General features: G+C 38.0%; 1 protein-coding gene across 7 annotated transcripts in view; it reads right to left on the bottom strand.

Moving 5' to 3' along the window:
• KIF21A (kinesin family member 21A) overlaps positions 1 to 14,402 on the bottom strand; it is an 87,436-nt gene that overhangs the window by 2,221 nt on the left and 70,813 nt on the right. For 5 of the 7 annotated variants that reach the window (XM_066182916.1, XM_066182921.1, XM_066182917.1 and 2 more), the window contains 6 exons: positions 10,739 to 10,875; positions 8,130 to 8,310; positions 7,621 to 7,785; positions 6,818 to 6,935; positions 3,773 to 3,943; positions 758 to 957 (listed from right to left, as the gene is read on the bottom strand). In XM_066182916.1, the coding sequence (XP_066039013.1) occupies positions 758 to 957; positions 3,773 to 3,943; positions 6,818 to 6,935; positions 7,621 to 7,785; positions 8,130 to 8,310; positions 10,739 to 10,875 (972 nt within the window). Of the gene's footprint in view, positions 1 to 757; positions 958 to 3,772; positions 3,944 to 6,817; positions 6,936 to 7,620; positions 7,786 to 8,129; positions 8,311 to 10,738; positions 10,876 to 12,901; positions 12,941 to 14,402 lie in introns of all 7 variants that reach the window. The other 2 variants (XM_066182922.1, XM_066182920.1) reach the window with 1 other exon arrangement.

Below are 14,402 nucleotides of genomic sequence, written 5' to 3'. Positions count from 1 at the left end.
CTCAGAAAGAACCACTTTTAACTCAGAAGGCCAGAAGCTTCCACAATTGGCACAAGAATGTAACACATCAGCTTTCACAGCTCCTGTGCTCAGACTACACCACAAAGAAGCTCTGTTGGTGTCTCTTGCATATTCTCCATAACAAAGTATTTTTCTTGATCAATTCCCCTGAGGTTTTGGGTCCTGGATTTGCTCATTTTTAATGACAAAACAAATACTCAAATCAAGGTGTTTACAATACAGTAGGATGGCTTGCAAAGCTTCTGCTGTATGCCAGCACTTAAAAACAAATCAACCAAAAGCCATGTGCCATGGCTTTTAGGAGAATTTGCACAGGTCAGGAATGAGTCCTACCAGGAACTACTCCAACTGTAGAGGTAAGCTTATAAAGTTCTCAAGTACTGCCAAATTCTCCCTGCCATCCTGTAGATCAGTAGTCTCCAAACTTTTTTTATCATGCACACGTACCACTAAAATTTTTTTAAGCCCACACTGTCATGTATATTTATTAATTATATACACATACCACTCAATTCTAATAATTTATTCCAGCACCCCACTGGATCATGTTGTGCATCCCCTGCAGTGCAAGCACCCCACTTTGGAGATGGCTGTGATAGATATCAGCACTGAGGGGCATGGACTGGACAAGGTCTCCTGATGCTTTCTATCAAGTGACTTACTCATGTCCTAAACACATGTGAATGGACAGAATTCTTGCAGGGGACACAGAAAAGATTCATGGAGAAGAACTCACTCTGCTGCTGTAAAAATCTGGCTGGAGTTGGTGCAGATGGCATTTATAGGGCTGTCATGTCCCTTCATCTCTGCAATGGGTGCAAAGGTATCCACGTTCCAGAGCTTGAGGGTGCCTCCCCTGCAGCCGCTGAGTAGAACCGGCACACCGGGCACCAGGCCAAGAGCACACACCCAGTCCTTATGAGCATTAGGAACTTGCTGAAAGAGAGAAGGAGGACAAGTCTCACAGGGCTGCAAAAAATTCTGGAGGAACAAGCACAGAAGTGGAAAAATCCCAAGCTGTAAGCCTGAGTCCTGTCCTGCAGCAGTTTTGCTACATGGCTCTGGGTAGCTTCTGCACCTTTAGAGCAAGGAAAGTGCTAACTTCCAAGAGTGTTTCTCTTTGTGAAATTGTATGGCAAAACAAGAAGAAAATCTAATATGCATAACTGACCTAATGTGAAGCAGAAATTGGTTTAAGATAACGCAAAGTCTGCATGTTTTCAAATGCATATTTGAATACATTTTTGAACATATGGTCTCTGTATTATGTTTCAAGTCTATGTGTTTTTATAAAACACATAAAAAGAAAATCCAAAATACAGCACAAAAATACACCAGGGAGACAGAAACTGTTTCTGTATTTGGCTTCTTTCTTTCCTCTTTTCCCACTACATATTACAAATTGATTTTGTGATGTTGCACTTCACAGAAACACACTAATTCTTTATTGAGGAATAGCACTAAAAGGGTTCTAATTCAGAAAGTAAAATGCTGCACAGAACAGCTGAGAAAAACATCCTTTTTTTGTTTGTTCTCAAATTTATTTGTTCTCACAAATAAATACATGGGAAAAAAATAAAAATAGGGGGAAATAATAGCTCAAATTTGCTGTCTTTTGGGGATACCAAAAGTGGCTTTTCTCCAGTTCAGTTTGGTAAGGATTGCTTTGCTTTGCTGCATTGCTCCTAGTAGAGTACATTCAGCTTTCTAGGATCACCTTGGTGTTTCATCTATAACAGACACAGCTACCACAGCACTGGTAGTCTGGTTCTGCAGCACTTCATAAAACTGGGAAGGGGAGTGGTTGTGGTTCTTAGAAATTTTGCCACAGCAGAGTTTTGTGACTTGGGATGTGTAATACCAAGTGAAGTAAATGATCTCCAGATTCTTTTGAATAGCATACTTGTTAAGGGATTTTCCTCAGTTATAGAGGATCAGGCCTGGTCAACATGTGTATGCCAGACCAGGACCTCAGATGCAACATTAGCATTTGTGCTGTAAAGAAGCTTGGCTCTGTTTTGGTAGCTGGGTAGATCAAGGAAAGCAGCTGTTCAATCTGAGACTTTGGAGGTTTTGAAAACTCAGCTGGGCAAGGCCTTAAGAAACCAGACCTAACTACCAAGTTGGCCTTGCTTGCACCAGCAGGACAACTTCACATTGTGTGACTTCCAGTGGGCCCTTCCACTATGAATTATCACATGACTAGCAAAGTAACAGCACTTCTCATTCCCTATAAAAGACAATGAAGAAAAATTATTTATATTCTGTCAAATGCTTGAGTCTTAGCTTCTTGAAAAACACAGTGCATTTTATAGAAATAAAAAGAAAGAATAAAGTGTGAGACTATTCTTATCAAGTTCTACTCAAAACTAACAAACAGGGAAAGGCAAAGTAGAGAAATTATGAAATGCACACATACGAAGAGGAAAACAAGAAAAGCGATATAACTAGTCCAATTTACATACTTCTTCACCCCAACCCTGTACTCTTTCTGATGTATTTAATTGCAATAGCACAAGTGCATATTGCATAATATTTTAATGAGCCTAAAAGGCAAGAGTGAAGACACTTCTTACAACTTTAATGAAGTCATTCTGAGAATACAAAATCTTTCCACTGCCAGTGATTTTGGTAAAAGCTGCTTAGTACATTTTTCTGGACAGACAGATGTGAGGGCAGATGTCCCATTATGGCCAAGTGAAGATTTTCTGTAAGAAGCTAAATTTATGAATCTTTATTTTAACTGTGAAATTTTCATAGTATTCTGAAAAGGAACTGGCACCAAACTGGACAGTTTTGAATGAAGGACAAGAAAGTTTATACATCTATGGATTACTAAGTATGCCCATATAAAAATTTTCTTTTAAAGTAGCCAGTCCATTATTTTCTCATGTCCGAATACTTTAAAATTTTGTTTCCTTGCAATCAGTCTGCATATTAAATGCATACTCCTCCTTTCCCCAAAAGGTATTACAAAAACAGCACTCTCTTCTGTTGTTTTTCTGCCTTCCAGTTCTCACTCAGTCTCAAGTTAAATAGTCACAACTATACCTTAACAACCTCTCATAAGACCTAGAAGAATAGATCAGCTTATAGCAGGTAGGCAAAAATCAAAGTTCTTCATGCCAAACAAATTGCAAATTCCCTGGATTTGAGGTCTTTTTACACTCACTCCTTTTTTTTTTTTTCCTCCTTTTTACATAAGGAAAAGCATACTGCAAATGTGTTCTGACAGCAAGCATTATTCTGAGTATGTTGTATACATTACATAACACGTGCACTGTATAAGGAGACGAATCTAAGGTCTCAGACTGGGTGGAGCGAGATAGGCTATAAAACCTCTTTATAAGAAAATATTCTGTAGCCTGATCTAACGTATTGTTTCTCATTAATGAGCTCCCAATACAAAATTTACTAACTTGTCAAAGACAAATATCCAATGATTCCAGTCACAGATGAGGCAAATGCTGCTTTTATTCTGAAGCAGAAAAAACAAACCCCACGTACTCAGAGCTAAAACAGGATAACCACTTCATCAGAATTTCCTGACGCTACATGCACAGAAGAGAAAAGCAACTGCATGTAAAGATCAAGTACATTATTGATTTCTTTCTTAGTCAGTGCTCTATGCCTTCCCTATTAAAAGCATCAGTGTCTATGTGAATAGTCATTGTATGAGCCTGAACATTTATACAGCCTGAAAACAGTTCTACAGCGTGACTGTCACAGCAGTCATGATTTTTTTCATTACCTGAAGAAGGTCTTTTTGAGACAAATCCCATTTCTTAATTCCATTATCTCTCGATCCACTAAAAAGGTTATCTCCCATAATAGCAAGTGCTTCGATGCCATCATAATGAGGAGGTTCAAAATTGTGTGTAGGACTTACACTTCCAAGAGCCCCTTCAGTCACATCAAACATCTAAAATAAATAATAAAATACGTTATGTGAAATTTTCTGCCATCTAACCTGCTTGAGAGTCATGCAGCAAATAACTTTAGGGAAAAAAAACTTGGTAAGTCTTACTACAGGCCACTGTATCATGAGATATATTTGACAGACTTCATCTACCAGAACCACTCCTTTCTCCTCTTCCACCTCTTGCCTGAAGTGGGAATACTCCACTGACTTCAGAGAACACTGCTCTGGGAAGAAGTACTACTACTTCAATATCACATCCACAGTAGCTTCACAGGAAGGGCCCATATGTACCCTGTGTGGTGGGCTAGAGAAATAAAGCTCATGAGTGAGTTTGGGAAACATAACTCACACTGAGAGAATTGCACAGGTAAGTATCTTCAGAAAGAGGCACTAGTATATTTTTCTGAACAATTTGTTTTGGTAAGGGTTACATAATTTTACGTACTGATGCTTTTCACGGACTAGACACACTTCTCTCCTTGCCTGTGGTCCAAGAATGGGGTGTTAAAACAGACTCTTTAAGTAAGGTTGTTTTAACAATTTAAGCCATAATCAATCCCATCAGGTTTTGTTTCTAGAGCTGCAGTGTAAGCAATCCTGATTCGTTTTACATTGTAGGGAGCCAGAACTCAGCCAGTGAGACTGAGCTGAAAGAACAGATGAGCTGTAACTTTTTAAACCACCAGCTCTGTTTCACAAGCAAATGTCAAACTTCATCCTCTATTATTTGCTCTTTATTGGCCTTTTAGAATGAATAAGCTCAACAGTAGAAAAGGGAGAGCTTGGTAGTGTCGAATAATACCTTGTGAGCTAAAGGTATTTTAAAATAAGTTACCGCATTCAATTAACACGCATCAGTTCCAATTGTAACAAAAAAATTCAATCATAAACCAAAAAAATCAGTTACCTAGAGATGACTAATATTACTGACTCAGTAGACAAGACAGTTTCCTGTGGCATGACAGTATCTGTCACCAGACCTGGTAGCCCAACAAACCTACCCATGCACAGAACCAGAGATTGTTAAGGGGTTAAAATGGACCTTAAAAATCACCTAGTCCCAATACCTCTTTGATAGCAGGGACACCTCCCACTATACCAGGCTGCTCAAGGCCTTATCCAGCCTGGCTTTGAATACAGCCAGCATTGGGGCATCCACAACCTCATTGGGCAACCTGTTTCAGTGTCTCATCACCTTCACAGAGAAAAATTTCATCCTAATATCATAACCTAAATTTTCCCTTTTTCAATCTGTACCCATTACTCTTTGTTTTGTCACTACAGCTCCTGATGAAGATTCCCTTTCTGGCTTCCCTGTAAGCAGCCCCCTTCTAATACTGGAAAGTTATGAGGTCTCCACACAACCTTCTCTTTCCTGGGCTGAAGAGAAGCATCAAGAATTCGTAGACAGCTGCACTGACTATGCACATGCAGATCATTTACACTATCCAAAGTGGCTTGACAGTTCTGGAGGCATTCACTTTGGAGAACACACACTACTTGGAAGCACAGAGAAACGGCTGAAATATCCCTGGACATTCTAGTGGTGTAAGTCAAGACGCAGGCAGACTTAGGAAGATATACGTAGCCTGGCCACGGAAAAGGGACACACAAAAAGGACAGATAAACTTCTCTGACTCTCGACAACTTTGTTTTCCAAAAGCCCCACCCACCTCCTTTCTTGTCACGTGAGTTCCCAGCATGAAAAACTTGCATTACAAGATCACACCATGTTGTTCCCACTGAGGTTCTTCACTCATTAGAGTGCCAGGATGGCAGCTCATAACTAACCCAATATTCTGAACTGTGCAGGGAAGTAATTCTCAGAGTGCCTGCCTCTGTCTCCCCACTGCCTAAGAATCCCCTGGCCTCAAACCATAGGGACACTGCTGATAGGATTCAAATCCACAGCCCAAACTGTTAAACTATGCACCAACCTCTCAGGCAGTTTTTAGCATCTGGCACGGTGCACAGCCAAGCATTCAAGAATTGTAGAATAATACGAAAAAAGAAAGCCCAGCTCAGTGAGAAAGCTCACAGGATCCTGCTCCAGAACTGTGTTCATACACTTTTTCCAGTGTGTGAGAAGGACAGAAAAAAGGGTATCCCCTCATAACAAGCTAGGGTTTCTTGCTCATTCTCTCTTTGGCCTCATGCATCATACATTCTTTGCAGTGTGAGGGTCAGCTTTACAGATGACCTACAACTCCCTGAGTCTGGTGATTTGGTGTAGCCCTGGGGAACAAGAGCTTTTGTGTTGAAACAGCCACAGGTTGAGGTGAGACAAAAAAAAAAAAAAAAAAAAAAAAAGCCCCTCCTCCCAAAAACCAGATTCTGTATCCTTGAGTGAATTAATCACAATTCCAAGAAGCAGAAAAGTATATTGGCCACCTTGGCTGAGAAGTTCTGACCTTGCTGTCTTCCCCACTGCAGAACACAGGTAACACTTCAGAAAGAGCCTGGGCTAAACCCTGGACTCTCTTATGTGAGGAACCCACAGGGTGTCTCTGCTGAAACAATTAGGTCTGCACTCCAAAACAGAGGCACTGACTTAAGATGCTTTAAAGGGCTAAATGTTACCTAAAAGTAGGTGTTACAAATATTTCTCCAAGACTTTGCACACCTGACATCCAATTTAATGGGGATTAAGAAAAAACTTAACTAGAGACAACCATGCATCTATCTTCCTTGGTGAAACAAAAAAGGCAGAGAAATGGTGTTTATTATAACTGAATATTATTCATGATCCATGACTGGTGAAATATTTTCATCTTGGCTATCACACTTTGAATGTGCAGATGTAAGCCACTTCTGCTGAAGCCTGCATCCCATGCTGATGTGCCAAGTTGAAATAAGCAAATACTAGTGGTTTACCTTTATATAATGATCCTTTGAACCAGTGATAATAAGATCTTGTCCATTGGAAATCTGATCAACAGTAAGGCACATAACAGGACCCTGGTGACCAGTTAGCTTTCCTGTAGACTGAAATCTTTAAGGATAAAAGAAGAAATGAGGATTTGTTAATTTTTTCATATATCCAGTATAGTCCATAGCACAGTTTCTGACAGAATGGATCTTTTTATTTTCCCTATGTCTTCAGTACTCATCCTCTGGTTTACCTATACTCTATTGTTCATATCCATGGATAAATATTAAATCTACATTAAATACAACTAAACCCCTCTGTTTATGCAAAATAAGCATTAAAACATTTTAAAGTAAAAATTAATCAGTCCCCTCATAAGTATTTTCTGTATTTGGAAGGCTCTCTTTGGGAGCAGGTTCTGTTTGTTAAAGTGTAATTACAGTGCAGTTATCATAATTCCATATTACACATTACTTCCATTGGCTTCCATCATCTCATCAATAATTACTAGTCAGGATTTCCATATTCACTTTACAAGAGTGTGTTCTGTAGAGCCTGTCAAACAAAACATTGTGTTTTTCCAGTCATTTTTACTGAAATGATTCACCACAACCTTAACATGAGAAAATCATTATCTCAGTAACCACCACAGATGGATTAGCTGATCTGTAACTGATAGAATATTTTGCCCAGGTATGGACAGCACTATATAGAAGAAACACTTCACTGACTGTTTCATGTGCACAACTTTGCTACCTATGCATGTGTAACCACCTAAAGAATGTTCTCTTCAGCTGGTGTTTAGTACCTTTTCAGGTCCCACATCCTCACTGAGTTTCCAGCAGCTGCATAGAGGAATGTGCCAGTTGGATTTAGTGCAATTTGATTTATCTGGTTCTCTCCAGCTGGGATAGCAACTGTTCTGTTAGTACTTCCTGAACACACATCAGCAGGCATAGCTTGGCCTGAAGACCTGGGTACAGAGAAGAAGGAGAAAAAGAAAAAAAAAAAATCCAAATTCTATAGTTTGTTTGCCATATTTGTATACTCTCTAAAAACAAGCCTATTTCACTGAGTATAAAAGCCTATAAGCCAATTATGAATACTGAACATCTGATAAAACTCTATATGCAAATAGTTTTCTGTTCCCATATATTACTGGTGCCCCATACTGACTTGACCTGAACATGCAAAGAAAGCTTCCATTCCCAACAGTGTACTTATATTACACTGGACTGCAATACTGAATTAAATATAATAAATTTATCTAAAACTAAGACTCATTTGAATGCTTCATCTGAGGCTCAGTATACTCACGTCAACGTCCGAATGCACTTTGCAGAATCTCTGATGTCCCACACCTTGATATAGGAGGTTGAAACTGTGAAGACCAGGCTAGTGTAGTTGCAGTATTTAATAGAAACTACATTATTTGGATGACCCCCTAAAGACATAATCTCTTGTCCAGTAACCAGATTCCAGACTTTACAGGTACGATCTAAATAAAGACAAAATAAAAAAAAAGGGGGGGGGGGGGGAAATATTAACAATAATAAAAAAAACCCAACCTGAAAAAAATCTCATGTTTTTCCTAAACTCAGTTAATTTAAAAAAAGTACATGCATTCATTTGCACTCCTACATTTTCCTCCATTTCTGTAGATACAGCAGAAAAACAACTAAATTAAGTAGGTCTTAAAAAATACACATAGTCATCCATCTATCATCATCATCAAAACTAAGCAAGGTTAATCATTAAATGTGCATTCAAGATCTGCATATTAGCTCCCAAAGCATTTCAAAAGGATAAAAATTTCAAGGGAAGTAAAAATACAGACAATTTAGAGGCTGTAAAGGGTGGATGATGATAGATGAAGAGAAGAATACAATTTTTAATTCAAAAATGTATAATCAAAAACATAGCTCAGGACAAATTTTGAGGCTTAGTATGGCCAAGTTCTGACTGCCACAACAAAACTATAAAGATGAGAAGGAATCCAAACTCTTCAGTGCATTGGGGGCCTCTGAAAACCCCAGCAGAGAGTGCTTTAGTGCTTTAGAGTGCTGTTTGGACTCTGTAGCAAACAAATTTAAATACTGCAACTTTTTATGTGTTAAAATCCCAAATGCATAGAAGTTTTCAAGAAATCAGCAACACGACTGGCAAGAACAGGAAACTCTCCTTGCTGCACCGTGTCTGTATCACTCCATGTCTTTTAGACATATATTTATACTGAAATAAGTACTTGAACGATGAAGAGAAAGCTTCATGCACAGACTCTAGTTATGATAACACGAAGGTAAGTATAGCAAGACCTGTCTGCCACTTTAAAACACCAACATCCAAGATCAAAGATCTGCAATGCACAGGAGAGTTTACTGGCATTTCTGAATTTGTCTGCAAGTATTATCGGATGTCAGTGAGCCGAGACCTTCTGCTTCAGCAACAATTTCCAAATGATTATTTAATTAAACAACTGTTTAATTACACTCTTGAGTAAAAGTGTACTTGGTAAACTCCCCTCAAAAAATGCATACAGGAAAAACTCTCCCATAAGTTTAGGAAGCTAGATCATGGCTTCAAAAAAGTAAGTATTTGCAACATCTGCAAACATCCGTTAAAAAACAAATTACCAAACCCTTAGAATACAAATCTAAATGTAAAATAAAATTTTAAAACATGCCCCTTTTTCCTCCCATAGCCACTAAATTCAAAATCTCAACAGAAACCAACAAAGTATTATTTACAAAATCTAAATCAATATCCTTTTGTACAATTGTACATACTTGCACAAATGTTGAAATGTTGCCTTAAAACTTGCAAGATTAGAAGTTTGCCAATCCACTTTAAGTGTATCATTTGGTATTTTTAACAGCCAGCTAGTAGAACAGCCACAGAAACCATACCTGAATATTAGCAGTAGAAGACCTGCATCTGATGGGGTTCTCAACTATGCTAATATGGGGATAAAAGGGATGTCCTGAAATTTCAAGGTTTATTCATTCTATGAACTAGTGAAAAGGAAAGTCTCCCTGACAACAGGTGTTAACTTCTTCCCAGCCATTCTAGTACACCTTAGCTTCGATACTTTCAAAAATAAAAGTCTGCCATAGTTTCAGCAGCACAACTAAGAACATAACAAGTCCTTTACTGTAAGTGCTTTATGTGAAAAGGCCCAGAGAAAAAGCACAACATACAAAAATCACTTTTTGAGCAATATTAAAACAGCTGTTTGTGAAAAGTAACCATTGAGCTCTGGTGGCCTCTGGTGGTATCTTCAAGCCAAACTGAGCAATGACAATGGAAACTCACTACAGACATGAGGGAAAATGTTTTCTTCAAAACACTACTTCTAGTTTGAGAAGTTTATGGAGTGACTGCACCATCCAGGAAGGAAGTTAGAGACTACTAAAATTCCAGGCCCTCCCACACCTGCCATACAGTTCATGTAACAACAAAGGACAGGCAACAAGATGCACAGAGGAATCAGAAGACACCCTCAGATGAAGAAGATAGCTCAAAGAAGCAACTATGGCATGAAGGATATTTAAACTCTGTGCAGTAGAGCCAAACATGTACCAATTCCCACCTCCACCCTTCCCTGAAGCAATTACTTTGCATTTCATATCATGTGTGTACATGCTACCCATTACAGCTACCATCATATCACTCAACAAATGTTGTTACTGCTTTTTGTGGTTTTCCACTACAAACAAGCAGCTAAATACTACACATTGGAGTTAGAAACCTTTAGATAATTACTGGAAATCCTTCTTCAGCTTTTGTTGAGAAACGGACCCTTAGAATTTTCCACTGTCTTTAAAGCACTAAGCAAAAATTGAGAATTTCACAACACTTGAACAACTTTCACACCAACTTGTCAAAGCAGCCTCAGTAGGCAGCAGAGGTGCGCAGAGCTTGCCAACCTTTAGATCCAGTGAAGAGAAGATCATCAGTTGCATCAACACAAAGCACAGCCTTGGTGTGTCCCTCAGCTGTATAGATACACTGAAGCGGGGCTGATCGGATGCATTTTGAAGCAGGAAATGGGTTAATTATCCCCCTAAAGAAAAAAAAAAGAATCTGAGTTGGGCATAGTAATGGATACAGATAAAATTAATTTACTTGCACGTAGGGAAAAAAATTAACCTAGTGTTCTTAGATGTGAGGGCAAAACAGCTGAATATCTTTCATAAACTATGTAAGGATTTTTACTATTTAGCCTCAACACATGTCAACTCTGGACTACCAGCTAAAGGAAATTACAAAATCAAAAAAACAAACAAATGAAAAGACAACAAGATGCTAAATGCTGGGTACATGGCAAAGTCTGTATAATGCTGAACAAACCAGGAGACTTAAAGCTTCTGTATGCCCAAGATCAACCATAAGACATTTTCGTCTAAACAGCACAATCTGAAAAATGGAGCAAATGTAATGTGCACTGCCAATTCCAAACTCAGCATGCATTTCATGTCATCTGCATTCTATGGGCAGACACAGAGAACTGCTGTTAACTTCTGTGCCTGAAGAAGGTTCCCGCTGCACCCTGTACCCAAGAACATGCTCAAGCTCAAATGGCCAAAAGGGAGGATGATTGGAATGCTGACACCCCAGAGGAATCTTCCTGGGAACTAACAGCTAATTTTGTGGTGATGCCAAAAGACTAACTCACCTAAAAAATGCCTCACAATTCATTACCAAAAAAAAAATTACTAGCAGTCTGAAATCTCATGCATACAACTGCACACACACAGACCCTTTTATTTCTGTGAAGTGTAGAAAAGCCTCCAGGTAATGCCCAAAACATGCAACACAGCTGTGACCTGGCCAGCTTGCACTTAAGACTTACTGTCATGCACTTTTGGGAATCACACACACAACTGTAAGGGAAAGGAACTAAACCACAGCCCTATCTCATCAAAACAAAACAAAAACAAAAGTATCAGATGCTTTAGAAAAATGTAAAAATTTTGTAATATTCTCCAGAAGTTTCCTATAGAAAGTAAAAAGTCCTTTATGATACAAGCTAACTTTGTGACAACTGGTTAGTTTATCTAGTACACTAAAATTAAGATTTTAAATGTTTTTACAGCTCAGGACATCTTCACTTATATAATTCATTACTCCTCAGCAATCCTTCTATATATTTTACTAGCATTAATAGCAACTAAAATTGTGTAACATTATCTTCCTCATTTTGGAAAGGCATTCACCTTTCATCTGCATCATTTTATGTTTTCAAAAAACCAGGGATAATTTGTTTTTTAATTTATTTAGGTCTCTATGCTTTTGTTTTCTAGCATCACACTAAACAAACTACCAATTTTCTCTGTAATATTCCCTAGTGGATCATGCTGCATCTGAACTGAGTTATTCCTCCTGCTGTTCTCACCACTCACTTCCGTGACAAGCCATGTGAAATACATGTCCTGGAGCTATTTTTCTGCCTATGTGCAACGTTCTAAAATCTACAGACAAAAAAAACCACTACAACTGTTACAATGACCAGACAAAGCCACCATCACATTACTGGCAGTTCTTCGACTGCCCTTCTCTAGATAAACTAATTTTTCACTAAGTTCCAAAGTCCTAACCTACAGGGTTAGGTGACAGATGGGCAACGTTTCTTTAATTTTTTAAGTCACTGTGCATTCTCTCAGAAAGACATATAAATCTACTCATTTTTATTTACAGTAAGATTTCATTTTTAGTGATCAAAGCATACAACAGAAAAAGAAAAACAAAAATAAGGAGAGAAGCAGATAAAACATAAGAAAATGTCTGCCCCTATTTTTTTTTTTAAGAAAACAAAGAGAGAAACAATATGTCTAAGGAAATGTTTACACCATACTTCAGTTACAATTAAAACACCTGACATGCTCAATGATTTTAAAAAACACCCTAAAAGAGGAGAGAGGGAGACATGCTGGTGGGCCAAAATTTCAGATATTTAATGTTCTGGCAAAAAGCAAGAGAAACAATGCACAGGTATCAGGAAAAATCATGCAGCAAAATGAAATGGCTTAAGAACTGGAATAACTTTGGTGAGAGATGCCAAGAAAACAGAAAAGACAAAGAGAGAGTACCTTTGTACCTCCGACAGAGAGGAATCACTTTCATCAGACCTACAATCAACAGTGGTGGAATTGTGAGGAGAAAGAATATAGGTATCAGCAAAGGAACGCCTCCATACGTGAAGAACAAACAACAGCATGGCCAACTCAGAAAAGCAATGCAAATCCACATACATTATGCAGCATTGCTCAAGGTATATCTCAAACCCATGATGATATGGGTAGGGGGGAAAGAATAATTATCTTAAAATATCACTCTCAGCAGTAAGTTACAGTAGACTGTTTCAGCTCCAGAAGATGAGTAACAGCAACTGAGCCATTTATTTCCCCAACATTTTCTTAGAGAAGTAAAGGCAAAAAATTAAAAGAAGATAGATGCACAAGTTAACCTCCATAAGATAGTGTTTGTTGAGAATATCAGAAGAAAAAAAAATTCTGAACATCAATGCCTGCTAAGTGTAGAAGAGACATGCAAAATGTTAGTCATAGAGATATAAATGTTAAATATGATAAGCCACTCAAATAAATACAGCAATTTGCAAGCCATCCTAAGTTCAAAATTCTTCTCCCTTCATTTTGAAAAATGTTTAAAAATAAAAAACAGGAAAACATACAAGACAATATTTCCCCAATACATGATGATTTTCAGTATGTCTTAAGATGTCCTTAATTTTCAACTCAAACAGATTCAACAGTTTCTATTTGACTTCAAAGTCAATTCAGAGAAAATGAAAAGGGTTTGGTGGGAGTTAGCAGTAAGAAAAGTAAGCTAAGATAAAAAAATCACAAGCACAGTTACTGAAAGCCTTGCAAACCACTGCTTGGTCTGTAGTGGCTGTAGACAACTGAAAAAACACATTTTATTCAAAAAAATAATGTAAACAGACAACAGCAACTTATCTTGCTAGAGTTAGAAACCAAGGTTTATTTTAAATCTGATTTGCAGTTCATAAGTACTACATTGTATTTGGATCAGTACTGAAACCTGTAATAGAGATTCTAGTCAAGTAAAGTCCACTGCCATTTGGTGTAAGGCTCCTAAACAGATGCCTAACGTGAAAAAAGTCTGTTCTACTTCTTCTAAACAAGACATGAATATCATCTACTCCTGCAGCTCACCTCCTAAAGTCAGTCTGTTCAATAATTTGGATAATCTCTAAACAGCTGTGTTCTAGCCATTTCAATGTCCCATCCTCTGAGGTGCTGTTGTGAGAGCACTCTGAGCAACACTGGAGCAACTGAGTAAGCGTCAAAAGCACTATTTCCTAAATTATCACCTAAAATCTATTTTTGAGTGTAAACACACACATAAATACACAAACATCTAAGAATTCTACCATTCTTGTCTATTTTGGGTTTAAAACTACAAATACCAGACATGGCCTAGAAAACAGGAAACAAGGTTCAGCAGGAAATTTCTTTTCTCAAATTTTACAGTGGTTCCATGGTAGATTTAAATATTTCCTTTGAAAACTACACAAAAACATGAGAAGTATCTCCTCCTGTCTTGCAG

This window comes from Chamaea fasciata, unplaced genomic scaffold, assembly GCF_029207755.1.
Source record: "Chamaea fasciata isolate MVZ Bird 193981 ecotype frontalis unplaced genomic scaffold, bChaFas1.0.hap1 SCAF_5, whole genome shotgun sequence".
Classification (NCBI taxonomy): Eukaryota; Metazoa; Chordata; class Aves; order Passeriformes; family Sylviidae; genus Chamaea; species Chamaea fasciata.
Note: the sequence above shows the minus strand (reverse complement) of the source record. Positions and strands in the feature narration are given on the sequence as shown.